Source organism: Corapipo altera, unplaced genomic scaffold, assembly GCF_003945725.1.
Source record: "Corapipo altera isolate COAL_440 unplaced genomic scaffold, ASM394572v1 45, whole genome shotgun sequence".
Lineage (NCBI taxonomy): Eukaryota > Metazoa > Chordata > Aves > Passeriformes > Pipridae > Corapipo > Corapipo altera.
Window position 1 is genome coordinate 23828873 of NW_020884877.1, and position 16813 is coordinate 23845685.

At 42.6% G+C, this 16813-nt stretch overlaps 1 protein-coding gene across 1 annotated transcript in view; it reads left to right on the top strand.

Annotated features, from left to right (window-relative positions):
• The window catches only part of PDIA5 (protein disulfide isomerase family A member 5), a 101187-nt gene that overhangs the window by 1008 nt on the left and 83366 nt on the right, over positions 1-16813 (top strand). Inside the window, exons 2-3 of the mRNA XM_027636863.1 lie at positions 11508-11634; positions 14364-14451. Of these exons, the coding sequence (XP_027492664.1) occupies positions 11508-11634; positions 14364-14451 (215 nt within the window). The remainder of the gene's footprint in view (positions 1-11507; positions 11635-14363; positions 14452-16813) is intronic.

Sequence of the window (16813 nt, forward strand, 5' to 3'; positions counted from 1 at the left end):
GGCACAGCCGGGGCAGGGCGCGGGCACTGCGCGGCGCCGCGGGCGCCTCCCGCCGCTGCTGCTGCTGCTGCTCGGCCTGGCGGTGAGTGGCGCCGGGGGGCGGCGGGGGCGGCGCGGGGTGTCCCTCCGTTCCCCGGGCCGGGGCGGGGGCGCGGCGCGGCCGCCGGAGTTGGGCGAAAAGTTGGGAGCGGGACGGGCCCCCCCCGGGCCGGGCGCGGAGGCTGCGCCCGCCGCCCGCACCCGCCGCTGCCGCGGGTGGGCTCGGCACAGCCCGGCATGGCCGGGCTCCGGCAGCGCTCTGCCCGGGTGTCTCCGCAGCCCTCAGCCCGTGTGCTGCGCTCCGGCTTCCCCGTCTCCCTTTCCCCCCGTCTCCCAAAAAGCCGCCCGGAGGAAGCGCACCCCGGCGTGCGGCGGTGTCTCCCCGAGCGGCTGCGGGCGGGGGTCCCCGGCTGCCCCGGCCCCGGAGGCTCCGGCCGGCGGGCGCTTCGCTCCCAAGTTTCGCGTGGAAGGCTTGTGCGGCGGCAGAGGGTTTCCAGAGGGTTTCCCGAGGGTTTCCCCGGCGGCGGCTGTGCCGCAGCGGAGCCGCCTCCCTCGCTTTGTGCACCTGTGCGCCCCCCGCCCCCGGCACCCCCCGCCCCTGCGCCCCTCGCATGTGGCGCTCTCCATCTCGGCGCATTCCGGAGGACCGGGGTATGTTCCACTGACATTACACTAAGTAGAGCACTGCTTACCTCAGGGAGGCTCCTCGACTTCCAGAAATATTTTAAAGTCTGATTTTTTTTTTTTTTAATCCACAGAATTTAGCATAAATAGCTCAAAAGATTGGCGAAGCCGTGCTTTAAAGCACTGCTTTATTCACATTATTGTCATGGACTACAGTTCATCCTTCTGCTTGGACAAATGGAGTTAATAATTAATGAAAAATTACAATAATTTTTTTTTACGCGCAAGTGATCTGAAATGTATTTGGAAATGCATGACCGAGGAGTGCTCATCTAATTCATACAAATCAAGTGTGGAATTGCTAATTGCCCTATGCTTGTTCTGTACTAATATTAGAATTATCATTGTGGGACAGAAAGTATCAACCCTGTCTGATGTAGCCTTTTGCCTCTGTCAGGGGCATAGCTGTCAGCTCCTTCAGGAGGAGGGAAAAGAAATGCTGTGCATCCTGAACAATTTTTGTTTTGTTTTAAGCTTCATCTAGAAGCACAGACCTCTGCTATATGCACATTATTGATTTTAAGTGAAACTGAAGTCAGGCTGAACTCTCCCTAAAATGTTGGAGAGGTCTTAGTGTGGCTTTTTTCCCCCCATGGCTCATCTTTAATATGCACAGTACTTTTCTCAATGATACTTGTGGCAGTGCATTCCTCAGATTAAGTATATACTGTGGACCAAGCAGAGTTACAAATAGACTGAATTTTCCCTTCATTCAAAGTAACTAAACACATGGAGTTATTTCTGGTATTTCCTACTATAGCCACTGTGACTGTCAGACCTTATCTTACTGTAACATTCATTTTATGTGTTAATGTAAGTATTTTTCTGGGATTTCTTTTTGTAGATTAAAAGGTTTTTTCCCCCAGCTTTCTTCATACAAATCTGTTGTTCCTAACTATTCCAGTTGCCCTCTTCGGACCTGTCATGTTGCAGAGCTGGTATCTTTGAGATGAGCAGAGCAGGCCTGCCGTTGTCAGTGAAATTATACGAAGCCATTTTAATTTATCCACGTTATTCTCTCTTACCTTTCTTAATTTGCCACAGCATTTTATTTGCTCTGTGATGCTGCATGCTGAGCAGATGTCTTCATTGAGCTGTTGATTCAGCTAATTCTTTCCCCTTTGCTGTGTACAAGTAGTTTAAATTATTTCTTCCAATTTGCATTATCTTGCACTTGAAGGTGCGATTTTTCATCTTGAAATATGTAACTCGCTGTACTCCAGGATTGAAAAACTAGCCTACAGCTGTGACATTGCAAAACCTGCTTTTAAATTTTTCTTGAGTCAATGTTTAAAAAGTCATAGAGGCTGTTAAATGAGGACATTTTCAGTGTGTAAAGTTAAAGTGAAGGTAATGCCAGCTGCTTGGTAGGTCAGTGAGAACATTCTTTCCTTCCAGCCGGTCCTTTTTCATGCACCCAAATGTGTTTTGGTTTTTGTTTGTTTGGTTTTTTTTCTGGAAGTGCTGAATACTTGCAGTGTACCTGAGACAGCAGCTAGAGTTGTGCAAGCATAGCACAACTGAAAAATAGGGCTCATTTTTTGAAGCAAAATTGGAGGTAGCTTCGAAGAATTGAAATCCTTATCTCTGTAAGACTTCCTGCATATGGAAAAGGAAACCTACAAGGCTGGATGAAGAAAACATTTCAGTATCTTCTAATGGAAGATGTTTATTTGTTATCTTTAGCATCACTCTGGATATGTGACACACACATGAGGAAGAGGCTGCAGTGATCTCTGCCTGCTTTAATGTCTTATTTCTTGAATGAGTTGGAGAGTCACGAGGAGGTTGAAGGTTAACTTTACAGATACTTCCTTGTTTGGTATATCAAGTGGTTGACTGTATTTCATGCTCAAAGGACTGAATTTACTGTTCAAGGCATTGTGAAGGAGTTTTATGCCGCTGTGGATTTGCATTTCCTCTGATATATCAGGTACTGTCCTTTCCCTAGCAGAAGGCAGCCACTGCTTCCATTAGGAACATGCATCTAGGGTACGTTTGCTTTGCAAACACCGGTGAATATTATCTCATGCCAGCGTGGCAAAGATCAGTTTGTCTTCCGAGTGTTGGCTTAATGACAGAGAAACTGAGTCAAGAGTCTGACCGACAGCCTTTGGGAAGCAGGCTTCTTGACCTGGTGCCAGTCAAACCCAGTGCCTCCAAAGAAGGGCTTGGAGGGAACATTTGAGGCTTCCAGCTCCTCAGGTACTTCCTTTCTCCTTACCAGTAAGGTACAGGAATGCACTGGTGAGCACTGACACTGACATGTGAACCCAGGCCTGCAGGGAGGGCTGAGGCACGATTCACTCTGTGTTGCAGGTGGCTCTGCAGCGTGGCAGCAGTGGCTTTGCCTCCAGTGAGTTTGCAGGCAGGGTGTGAGCACTGCTTCTCCACTGCAGTGCTCGGGTGTTGTTTCCCGTGGTGGCTTTTGGGCTTGAATTCAGGAGTGTCTCTTCCCATCCAGTTACTGTTTGAACCACAGGAGCCTCTTTGGAAAGTGTTTTGTGGCAGTCAGATGGAGGGTATTGCACAGACAAATCCCTTACTTGCTGTCTTCCTGCCCCCTTCCTACTTTGTCTGTTCCTTCTTCAAAATACTAATTTGTAGAACGGTGACATGGGATATGCTCTGTCTCCTCAGATGCCCTTCCCAAATTAAACATTGGCTTTGTTACTCAACTCCATACCTTATGGAGTGATGTTTTCAATCCATTGACTTTGGTGCCAAAGTGCCTGTTTACTTCAGAGGCCCTGGGATATTGCCATGAGGGTGGTATGGTCATCAGAAATGGTCTTTCTGCCCAGCAGTGAGTTCGTGGTGTCACAAGCAATTGGTGATGGAAGAGGTGCTTGTTCTATTGTTGACCATTTCTTTTGCTTTTTGGTGATGCAATTCCTCTGTTTCAGTAAAACAAAGGTAGTGAGGCCTTTCTTCAAAGTTGTGGTCGGAGGTCTGAATGGAGAAGCTTGGTGATTCTGGTTCCAAATTACATTACACAAACTAGCATTACCTTAAATTTCTTCATGCAGACAGGGTCACTTTGGAAGTAAGTTATTGTTTATCTTGATTCTACCACTTTTGCTAGCTTGTGAATGGCAAAAAGTTGTGATGACAGAGCAAGTGTTTAGTTTTGGCATTGTGCTAGCTGGTAGCATTGGTGGAGGGTGCTGTGACTTGTACACTGCAGAACACAGATAACAAGGGTAGTCTCATTTGTGACTGCCTTGATGATGTCCTCTCTGTTATCTGTGGGTTTAGAGTCATGCAGCCTGTTTGCTGGGTGACTGCAAATAGACTGTTTCTCTCCCCCTCCTCACTTTTGCAGGATATGGCACTCCATGACTGTGTGGTTGTGAGCTGCTCTAGGATCAGCTGTGTGCCAGTTTGTTCTGATGCTGCCTCCCTTTTGCCTCTTGCAGATCACTTCCTTTCTGTGTGAATCTTGCTCCAACTATTAAAATTAAGCTTCGTCTCCTAGCACCTGGCAGAAAAATGTGAGGATTAATTAGGTAACATTTGTGCAATGCTTTGAAGATAACAAGTACCATATAAAATGCTAGGGATTTTCAGGTGTCATTTTTTGCCCTCTCTTCCTTATAAGTCCCATTAATAGTGTTTTTGTCTTCTTTTTATAGTACCTCCTACGTGCTTCTTGAGTAGGTGGTACTTCTTTAAACTTCTTGAAAACCTAATTTTTAGTGGGGGATTATGTAGCATATGCTTTGCTCATGCCCTTAAGTTCTGCAGTCAAATGTGCTCATTCAGAAGTGATATCTGAGACATTAGTTCATCAACAGCTTGTTTAATATATATATATATTGCACCAGTGCCTGGCTTGAAGAGAGAGCTTCACGTTCATAATAAGGAGAAAGTTCTTTGTCAGCATTAGTAATTGACCCTATTACAGTCAGTTGTTACTTAGTAAATAGTTGCACAGGTTTTCCTTCACAGAGCATTTGAAACCCAGTGATAAACCATACAATTAATTTGCTACACAGAGCTCTTAAGAACATCCTTTAGTATAGACTATTATGCCTGTATCTTAAAAGCCAGTGTTTAAGAACAATATGAACGGTAGAGTCTAGTCAAATCTTGACGTCTCCATGGTATTTTTCACTATCTTCTATATTTGGAAAGTGAACATAGCAGGCACCACGTTAAGTGGAATGCCTTATTTGTAGCAGTCCTCAGCCGAAGTTAAAGAGTACCTTTCTTTGAAAACAAAAGAAAATATGGCACTTGGCTCTTGCAGATATGACCCCCCAAAACAAAATGTCAGTAGTGCTTCAGGTTTTTTGTTCCTGGAATGGCTTGAGGTGAGAATTAACCAATCTGGGTTATGTACAGAATAGGACTGTTTCTTCCACAGAGCTTGTGGGAAATGAGAAAAACTCAAGAAGTGTCCGGTGGGCATGTCTGCAAATCTAACTGTTGGGCAAAACCATGGTTTTCAAATGCTGTCAGTCTTCCAGTGCAGGAGTTGTTGATCTTCCAGTGTGTCTGCTGGAGTGCTCCTCACCTGGCCATCCCATGCTGCTGTAGGTGTGAAGTTACTGCTCCCCACTGAGACCGTGTATGGCTTTTTGGGTCTGTGACATACAGCGCTCTGCAACCTTTGTGCTGGGGGTCCTCAGCGGGTTGCAGTTTGGGAACCCCTGCACAGGTGGCTGGGAGATGATGGTTTTGTGGTTTCAGTGGGATTGCAGAGGCTACTGCAGGGACCACGGCAGTTGTGACCCCTGAAGTCTGAGACCCAAATGCTACCCTTTCTCTTCCCCCCTCATTCAAATAATAATTTTTTTACGAGGCTTCCTTGAGGTACCTTTGGGTAACAGAGATAACCCTCATCTGATTTGATTAAAATGTTTCTACAGCTATTTCAGATATTAATCATGAATGAAAAAAGGGGACTGTCCTACTTATCACTATCCATCTCGGAAAGCATTTGTTACAAATGGCTCGGTGATCAAAGCAGTACAACCCTGAATGTAAATAGCAGCAGAGGGAGGGCTCCTGAGTGAAAAGCAAGCAATTATGGCACAAGGTCAAGAGTGGTTTGTGTGATGAACAAGGAAGATAAAACATCTACACTCAAACTGTGATTGTTGTAAACAAGGGGGCTTTGGATTTGAACATCTTGTATTTTTAAGTGAGAACTAATTGGGGGGAAGGAAGCAACGGGTCAGTTTCTCGTTGCGCTTGCCTGGAGATGACTTAGACCTGGTATTTTCAGTATGTGAATACTGTCTGCACCACGGGACCTGGCTGTGCCACCGGCTGATCTGCAGGTTTACAAACTTCCATCACCACAAACAGACATGTTCTTTCACATCTGCCTTCTGAAGTTAAGTCTGCATTCCACCACAGGGCTCATTTTGGGAACTGAGTAGGAAAGAGGAGGTGAGATTCTGTCTTCTTGTTGGGATTTCTTGCCTGTTCCTTCCCCCCCTTCCCCCCCCCATTTTAATGTGGCAGATGAGACCCTTGTTTAGAATGTGAACTAGTCCCCTCCTAAAGAAGTTAAGAATGAAATTAAATTCAGTCATCTCCATTACTGTTTGGAATTTTGAGCCAGGTTTCCTCTTCAACTCTAGTCCTATAAAATACCTTGTCAGACACAATCTGTTTCATGTGCACAGGGTTGCTCATTAATCGTATTTACAGTGGGTTGAATGCTGTTGTCCCAAAATGAGAATGACACCAGTGGGCGGCAAAGCTAAGACAGAAATCAAAGTCAATGTCTTGTTTAAAAGTGGGCTTTCAAAATTGTGGTCGAGTGTAAGACTGCATCCCTGCCAAGCAGCAGGTGTTCTGGAAACAGCGTTGTATGCAAGTCAGCCCCAGCTATTCTTGATGAATAGCGTGCAAATTGTCTGTCTAATTATACATGTGTTAGTGTGCACATAAAAATTGTATGTTGACATATGGATTCGGGCACCTAAGCACTGTGTCAGCAGCATAAGCATTTTTATTTTTCATGCATAATTTGTGTCCAGGGAAATATATATTTCATGCACTTGAACTGGAAATAGGAGAAATAGGAAATAGTTTTTTCTGTCCAGTGTATAATGCTACGCTTCTGATAGTTCTTCCTTATTTAATTTTGATTTTTATTTTCTTTTTGTTAAAAACTGTGTATTTTCATTACCCTTGATGTAAAATAAATAAATAAGCAATTCTCCAGACATGCTGCTTATCCTTAGCAAAAGACCATGCTGTCATGAAGCCTTTGTGGGGAGCAACTCATAAATTGAACTGGGTTCTGTGGGAACAGCAGTTAAGCATTTATCACATTTAATTTGAATAATAAATGTAAAATATGAAAATACATTCTTGTGGCTGTTTGAAAGATATTCCCTTTTTTCGTTCTCAAATGAGATTCAGAGAAGAGTAAAATTTGAAAAATAAACTCTGCTTTCTCAGATCCTCAATGATTTTGAGAAAACACAGCCTGAGGGATGATCACATTTTTCAATAGTGTCAGTCCTGGAAGTATAATTAGCAAATAGTTATTTGCCTGTAACTCTTTGCCTCTGGGTTTCTGAAAGCTCAGATGTTTCTTGGGTACCAGTTCTAAAGGATTAGGGTTGTGGGGTGTTTACTGCTCTTTAGCACTTGCATATGTTCAGCAACTCTGCAAGGAATTGTTAGAGAATAGGGAAAAAAAAAGAAAATTAAACCTTTTTGACTGATCAGACTTCTCCCACCTAGCTTGCAAGATCATATATTTAAATACATACTTTGAAGAGCAGAGGCAGAGCTAGAACATGGGGGGTTTTGTACCTTCTACTTGAATAGCAGTGTCTCAGCAGTTTTGAATTGACTGTCTTGAGAGTTTGGATTCACTTATGTTTTACTTGAGGATCTCTCATGCATCTTAGACACTACAGTCACATGACTGATGTGTGACCAACACCATAAAAAATTCTGTGAAAATAAATTCAGATTACGATCTTGAGCTGGGGGAAATCTGCAGACTGGAATTGCTATGAGATTTGCATTTCATAGTCTGCCACGTGTAGTTTGCCTTTTTTCTGAATGTCTTTACCAAAGTTTTCTGTATCCAAGGACACCAGGTGACAGTCGTGTTTGTTCCAGCTCACCAAGCCAGCCATGGATGAGGACCTGTTTTGCTAGGCACTGTGCACACACAGCATGAACTAATTTAGTTCTGTTGCAATTTCTCATTGACATAACTGGCAAGGGTGGCACAGATGTTGTACATGATTGTGTCAATATGCCTTATACTTTAGCAGGTACTGAGGTGGGCAGCTTCTTGAAAAAATATTTCGAGTGTTTCTTAACTTTTCAGCGGTGGTTGTGAATAGATTTTAAAGCTTTAGGATGCTCAAGTGACAAGAGAGTTTAGCTTGTTTCTTATTTATAGACTTCCATATGTGTGAATGTAGCACTTCCTGACGCATACGAAAAGAGGCTTCCTGCCCAGGAGGGACTGTCACCTTTCTTGACCTTTTCTTTTTTTAATATATGCTCATCTCCTCTTGTGCCCTGGATTTAAACAAGAAGCCGTGTGCTTGATTGGGCAGTGCCTGGCTGGTGAGCTCTCCTGCAAAATGTCTGGAGTAAATCTACCTGACTCATATCTTAAAATTAAATTCATATAGCACAGTACATGCCAATTAGCTTCACCTTTACTGCTGCTTTACCTGTGGGCTGTGCAGGAATATGAGCCTGGTTTTCTGTGGAGAAGAAGAGTATAACTGCTTCTATAGGATTCTTTTTTCCCATACTCTTAGTTTCATGTTGTAGACCCAACTAGTGGCTGTAGCTTGTGAGGCTGTAGCTGCTGGTAGAGTCATGACAGCTTTGACTGTGGAGCAGGGCAGAGCAGCCCTGTGGCTGGGACTGGTATCTGGTGGAAATGACCGCTTGGCATCACTTGCCTTGAACAGAGCTGGTTCTTCTGGAGGTTTAACAATAAACCGGCCTCTTGTTTGTTCCTTGATAGGGTCTTGATTAATTTCAGCAGGAGAAAGCTGGAGAGTTCAGAACTACTTAATTCCTATCAGTTTGCAAACACCATGTGGTGCAAATGCAAACTGGGAGGTGATGAACTTTCCCACTCAGCCAATATCCTCCCAGTACTGCTGCGGTTGCCTTAGATGTGCAGGCAGGGCGTTTTTGTCCAGTTCTGCCTTTGGCTTGGACCTTTTGGGTTTTGTAACCAGGAAAGGCTGCCACATTAATCTTAATTAAAGGGAGATGATGATTTATTCGGCAGGGCTGACTGGTGTGCTTATATGCACAATGCCTTTCCCGGTGGGGTTTGGTCTAAACCATAGGAACAGAGAGAGCTGCTGTAGTAAAACTGTGGGAAAATGGGTAACATGTGTTGATTTGATACCTGGAGAGGAATTGGGCAGAGTAGCAGTGGATATGTGCAATGTGACATGTGTCTCCCTCCAAGCGCCTACTGTTCCACCAGCGCATCAAGTTTTCTGTTAGTGACAACACTGACAAGGCAGTAGTTACAGCTGTCATTGTTTCCAGAATCCAATTTTTCTAGAAGTTTATAGCTCTGCCATTATAAGGAAAAGGGGAGGAAAAAAAAAAGAAGAAAAAAAGTCACTGAAATTGGTGAAACAGCCTTTCCATCTGGAAAATGCCTGTGCTTAGAACTGTAGAATGGTTTGGATTGGAAAGGACCTTAAAGACCATCAAGTTCCGATGCCCCTCTTCTGACCTATCATTAAAAACTGGACAGATGCTTTAAATAAAGTTCATAATACCATTTGGTGTCATGTTGAAAGTGGCTTTTGTGGCTTTTTTTACTCCAATTATTTCTTTTTAGCAGAATTCATAGACTAGAGTATCCTTAATTGAGTCCAGTTCCTTAAACTACAGGCAACCTGTAATTCCACCTTTTGCTGTGTTCAGCCTTAGTTCAGTTAAGTCAAGGCATAAATAAAAATTTAAGACACTTGAATAGTTACAAAAAATTGAGGCAAAGGGAGAGGTTTTTAAATAAAGATTAAATTCATTGTTATATGAATTATTTAGGATTAAATAGATCTGCCCATAAATCAAAGTTAGATTAATTCCTCATATGGCTGAAGTAGGAAGGCTGATCTCTGGACATCTGGAGTTATAAGAATGTGAGTCTTTTGGTCAAAGTAAAGCATCAAGGATGTTTATGCTGAAAGTAGGGGCTGACTTGTAATTGTGTACTTTTCCTTATCACAGTTAGACCGTTTGGTCAGCAAGGCTCAGTGGTGGGAATCCTGCCTGTGGAGTGGGGTAACTTGTTCACTCCTAGATTTTATGTTACAGGTGTATTTTTTAGTAAATTTAAAGAACCACATATGTCCTGGCTGTTTTGAGGATGACCTCCATTTCAGCTCAGCATCTTTACATTGCCATGTGTGTCCCAGGACTCCCCCCACCTTACTCTTTTCCACATGTAAAAACTTTTGGCACTTATAAAGTCTGTTTTGTAGGTGCAGGTTTTGTTTCTGTGCCTCAGTGATTGTGGTGTTTGCAAATAGCTGTATTTGTAATGAAGTCTGTGCCTGGGGCTGCACTGTCCTGACTTTGATTGGCTTAGTCCCTTCTTTGAATGCTGCATATTGTAATATATGGGATGCAAGGAAAACAGCCTCTTACTTCTTCACATCCACCCTGGACACATTTTCCATCCCATCTGGAGTGAGGCACGATCAAAATGAGTTCTGTAATTAAGAAAACCTTGAACCTCTTGTGTGTGTTAGGCAAATGAGGTAAAGCTTTTAGCCAAGCAATTAAGTGTTAAGGTTTTACTGTAAGGTGAATGGAAACTAGATAATTTCTCCAGCTAAGCTTCCCATAATCATTCCATTAGCATGACTTCAGTACAGTGTGGAATGGAGGCAGCATAGCCTGATGGATAAGATTATTATTATTATTGTTATTATTGAATGTTATTGCAGTACAAATGAGCAGTAGAAGCCCCAGCTTCATTATGGTCATAATTTGATAGGAGTTTTACTTTATGACAGACAAACTTTGCTCTGGAAGAGTCGTGATTTAAATAGACCAAAAGATGCAGTAAAAACTAATTTCTTTGCATAGATACAGAACTGAGATGTAGAGAGATTAAATGCTGTGTCTTCCATGTGGCCAGCGGAAGCCAAAGTTGATCTTGTGGCAAAGACACTGCTCTGTGTGTGTGATACAAGATGGACACTGGGAAACATAAGCCCCATTCCAGTTTGAGAGGGTGTGTGGGAGAGGGTTGTGCTTAGTGCTGTAATGTGGATGCTGGATTACTTGCATACTCTGTTCTCATTTCCTTTGTCTGCTCTGTGTCAGTGTGGGTTATTTTAGCTTCATAGCTCTCACTGTCTTTAGTGGGATATCAAAGTACTCCATTGAGTTTGCAGCGTATTTTGAGATCTAGGGACAAGAGTGCTCTTGAAGTGGCAATTTGCTGCTCCTCTTGTTAGAGTATATTAAATTTATATAAGAATTTTTATCTGATTATCTGACTAGGGAACAAACTGCTAAAGGGGATGGCATCTTAACTAAAACTGTATTTCTTGATGTTGTGTTTATCTCTCCACTTAAGGATGTGTGTTTGGAATGGTATTGGTCCAGTTTCAATAAATCATGTGCATGGCTCTTTTTTTTTTTTTTGGCTTTTGCTGATCAAATCAATATGATAGTTTATTTAAGGCAGCGTGCCTCAAGATTATAGAAAAATGTTGAGGCAATTTGCAAAAGCAGTTTGTATTTTGTTTCTTTGCATGGGAGCTGTTACTGATGTTTCTGGCTTTGTGTTTCTGTAGGCATTCTTGCCAGCATTCGTGTACTCCTTGAAGGTGTCTCCACTCATTGAAAAAATAAGTGATCACAAGGATTTTAAGAAGCTTCTCAGGACACGGAATAACATACTAGTGCTGTATTCCAAATCTGGTAAGTCCTCTCCCCTTTTTTTTTTTTTTTTGTCACAGCTTGTTGTGACACAAGCAAGGTGTGCACCAATGGGCTTCTACGTGACTACAAGGGCTTCTTCAGGAATAGTGTCCTTTGTTTCAACTCAGAGGCTCCTGGTGTTTCAAGATTGGAGTCATCTTGATTCGGCCCTCTAATAGCTCTGTCACATTGGCAAAAATGTATTTTATTCTGGCTTTGTCTCCAGAAATGGCTCCCTGTAATAAGAGCTTTCTAGTGTGTTTATCACAGTAGTTTGCAAGTTTTGATTTCCTGGTGACACTGAAAGGCTTAATGAATAGTTACAGTACTGAAATCAATCCATCTTTGCTTCTGACAGCTTTGAGTGTCCCATGGTTGTCTTTCAGCTTTAATTAACAAAATATAAAAATAAAAAATGAACTGTTGTGTAAGAGGGAGAAATGACTCATCTCATGTTATGCCACCTGTCCCCTTGAATCCTTTGGTTGTCTTGTCTTTCCTTCAGGCTTTCCTTTCTGGCTGTTTACTTACTTATTTGCTCTTCCTTTTGCTCTGCTCTGGCTATACTGTTGCCTTGTTTGTTTTGATGTGTTGTTTTGTGTGACACCATGTAAAATAAATAAACTATCTTTAAATTCATACACAAGTGCAGAATGGTATTGTGAATGTGGAAGTCATTGGAGAGCAAGAAGTAAAATGTGTCACTATGATTATTTTCTTTATTGTTTTTGTTGTTGCTTCCTTTTCCTTCCTGTAGACAAGCTGTAGAAGATAATGCTTTGTTTGGGTATTGTGTCCTCCTTTTCTGACCTGTTGCAAAGGTCTTATCTAAATTAAACACAATGATGGTAGAGTTGCTCTGGGTTTATAGTGTATCAAATGGAAGCAGTATATGGTGACTAATATCCTCTTGTCCCCATTGCCCCAATATCAGAGAATTTTGCAGACAAAGAGGTGCAGGAGCTGCAATAATTAACTTTGTTTCCTAAAGATTATTCTGAAACAGTTAAAATTATATGTGTGACTTCTTATTTTGTTAAAAAAATTGTGTTTTGCTATAGTGGGGAACTTTGAGCACTTGAACTTGGCCAAATGGTTTTGTAGTAACAGGTTCAAAGTAAAAACCATAAAAGAGTTTCTAATACCTTTTGATTTTGAAAGGAACACTTTAGATAAAAAGACATCTGTATTATTCAGCTTCTTAAAGGGAAAATTTTCTTTTTATGCTTAATATTTTAAGTGGTGGTTGCTTTCATTTTTAGTAGCACAACCAGAACACTTCAGCTGTGACACTCATCTAATAAATGTTGCCCTATGGGCATTGTTCAAAAGCCATGTTATGGAGATTTCTTTTTTTTTCTGTTTTTGTTATTTAATTGGTTGGTTTTAGCAATCTAAAGCATTGCATGCAGAGCTGACTGTAGGATTAATGTTTCTTCCTAGAACAGTGATCCTTGTACAATTAGAATTCTGTCACCCAGAGAGGAGAGGAGAGGAGAGGGAAAAAAGAGAGAGGAATTTGGAGGTGCAGTTCTAATCCCAGATATGCATCCCCCAGCTGTAATGAGATATTGGCCAGCATCTGATCATGCTGCTGGAACAAAGTCTTTGCTTCCCAGCTGAGCAGAACTAGGTGACACTTTTTATCTCATTCAGAGAACTCATTGGTTTCAGGAGGTGCCCTCATTTGTAGATGTTTAGTTCACCTTACCAGCCAGGTGTCCTGCCAGGGCTGCTCAGCTACTGAGTTTTCTGGGACAAATGGGTCCCTGAATGCTTTTATTTTTAAAAGTGTGTTTGAGGGGGTATCCTTCAAATATCCCAATGTCTCTGCTTGTCTACTCTGATATCTACAGGCCATCACTTTCTCAAATGCTGGAGGCAAGATATTGGTCTATAGGATCATTCAGCCTGACCCAATGTAGATATTCTTACATTCAGTTTGTATAAATAGTTATGGAGATCTGAAAGAGACTCTGGGTTTCTATTTTTTGTTTATCAAGGAAGGAAACAGTTCCTATTAGATTTTTGGGGGGACTGATACTTCTTTCTACCACAATACTTTTCTCTCTTCTGTTTATTTTTAATACCATTTATAAGACTTCTTTGGAATGGAAGTGTTTTGCAAAATCTACAAATGTGGCATGGCATTATAAAAATCTCTGTTGGGTATCTGTAATACAGCCAGTTCTTGGAAGTACCTTTTCAGGGTGCTCCTCAGGACTGTTGGTTTGGGTGTCTCCAAGGGTTATTTGAGAATAAAGTGTGTTATTTTCTAGGTATGACAGGGGTAGAATTAGGGAGAGTTAGGCTGAATGCCTTGCCCTTACAGCTGATGAAAGTCCTAAATGAAATTGCTCTAATTAGCAGGCAGTGGCACAAACTGGTTCATGCCCAGCCACAGGGAAAAGGCAATGTTGAAATAGAAACTGGTTTGCAGGAGAAGACACAGTATAGCTCCATTAATGTAGCTCAGGGAGCATGCCTGGAGGTATGAATTTCTGTGTTGTTTTAAGGGGAGAGAGGAAAGGAGTCATGCAGCTTCGGCTGCAGCCAGCTTTCCTTCTAGTTTACAGAAGATTTTACTGATCCCTGTCATACCGGTTTCTTCAAATTAGACAAAATGTTCTTCCAGTGCTTCAGAACAAAGAAGCACACCGTTGTGTTCTACTATGTGGAGTAGTAATGCTGTTGTCCATTTATTTTTATTATTTTATTTTGTCTTCCAGCTGCTGCTGCGGAAAGCTCACTCAGGTTATTGTCCAGCGTGGCCCAGGAGGTGAAAGGACGAGGTACTATAGGCTGGATAGACTGTGGGTATGTGTCACATTAGTTTTCTTCTTTTTTTCCCCCTCTGTCCTTTTGGCTTTTATTGCTGACTTAACGTTTTTGATGTCTCTGAAACTTTTTGCCTTTAACTGAACCCACATCATTCTGTGCAGTTTCTTCTGTAGGGAGCCTGTATCTTACTACCCTCTCATCCTTTGGACTGATGGTGGGGAATAATTCTTTTCCTTATGGTTGTTGTCACTTCTCTGACAGGATGTTTTTCACCCTGAAGCTGGAGACCCCAGCTAGCATCACCTTTCATAGGGGACACTGTGGAAACACTGACTGCCCTGGCTTTTCCACAAGCCAAGGCAGGAGGAATCCCGCATGTTGTGCCTCAGCTGGAGGGCGATGCAGTTCTACTCCGACAGCAAATGTTGCATGAGCAGTAAGGCTGTTTGCTTGGTTTTGAAGCGTCCACTCCTTTGTGTTTCTCAACAAGATGTGCTTTCTTTTAAAGACTTTCCTCTGTGCTTGCATAAGTTCCTGGCAGTTTTTAATGTGAAGGGAGGGAAACTTGTTTTTTTAAGTGGTTGTGTCTGTGGGGAGGAATGAACAGGTGTGTGCTTTCTGGCTTGCGGATGTGAAAGCCTCCACTGTGGTTCAGCTCAATAACACATTGCTTTTGGTTTTAGCTTGTGTATCATAGTGCCTCTGCAGCTTTGAGAGCTTTGCCTGCAGGTGGCAAGTTCCCCTTCCTGCACTGCAGAGGAATAGCTTGCTACCTACCTGTGTGTTTGGGTGGATTGCCATGATATGAACAGATTGTACACTGTACACAAATGTAAAGTCAGCTGTGTACTTCATGTGGCTCCCTTAAAATTGTGCTTTGAAACTAACCCTCATCCGTCAAGCAGTGACCCAGAATAAGTCATTGGTAAATCAAAGTTAACGTGTTTTTGTGCTTGGCTAACCTGTGTTGCTCTCCCCCTGCCACCAGGCAGGTATCTCTCCCGTGGAGTCCTCCGCTTCGGCCTTCTGTTTGCGTTCTGCTGGGCTCGTCCAAGTACACACACACTTTCATCTCTGTCCAACTGATGGGCAAAGTGTTCCAAGTTATCCTCTGGCAGAAAGCAGGACTGTTCCTTGGAGGTCAGTGAAGCCTGTACCACTTCCCACCTGCTGAAAAGCCAGCGGGTAAATTGTATTGATCCTGATGAGGTGAAGGTTGTGTGGAGATCTGGCATACCTCTGAAATCCATGAAAGCCAATCTCCTTTTCTGACAAAAGCAGTGATTAATAATTTTTGGTTGTCAATAATGAGGGCTAACAAATAGGATACTGAGCCAGCCTCTTGACTTCAGTTTCTAATCAGCCCCATTTCTGACTATGGAGTGGTCACTACCTTTTTGTTTGGTGACCTCTTTGGTTTTAGGCTACTCTGTGTTGGCGGACTTACTGTTCGCCATGTGTGTACCTGACATGTGTATACAAGTGCTGGAATGATGAGGCTGTTCGTCTGGCCCTTCCAAATGCTGCTCTAATATAACTAAGCAGTAACCATCTCCAGAATTTATTTTAGTTCTGGGTCGGAGAAGGAAAGGTTCTGTGTTTAGGACTTCAGTTTGAAATCCATGGAAGTTTTGGCACTTAGTTCCATGGGCCAGTCTCCACTCCTGAGTTTGTTAGTGGTGGTGATGGGGAGAGAAATGTATTGTTTGGTTTTGCTGTAAAATGAACTTCAATTCATCAAACGCTAATATGCTCTAAATTTCCAAATGTTGACACCTAGACCAAACTTTTTTTATGGAAGTTACTTGCAAGAAATATGTTTTCAAGTCTCCTCAGGTAGTGCTTTAATACATTTCATAGGAAGCTTGGTATCTGCAGTGCCTTTCCTCTGACCACAGTGGGGAAATATTTAAGTTAAGCTTCCTGTATCTAATGAAAGGTGAGTTAATCCCACTCCTACCAGTGTGGCTCAAGCTATTCTCCATCTGCAAGTGTGCTGGGAAGTTTATTTGCAAGGCTTCATGCCGAAACAAGCAGCCTGGTGAGGGTCATGTCCTAAGAGGTTGGGAGACTAGAGAATAGATTAGTAGATTCCCCAAATTGGCTTTGATGCTGGTACAATCAGATTGCTACTTGCTGAGTGGCAGGCAATGGCCAGTATGCTGTAATATGGCAGTAGGTGGAGTTCTCTATTGGAGGGTGAAGCAGTGCTTTCTTTCAGATCACTTGTTTGGGAAGAACCTGGAAAAAATAGCTGGGCATTTTTCAGAGTTGTCCTTCTATTCTTTTTATCATTCCTGCAGAGGGATGTCATAACAGAGTTTGTGAACTTGCCTCATGGTGCAAGGTGAGCTGGAAGACTGGCTTGGTGTGGTGAAGGAGGTCTTAGCGGATGCAA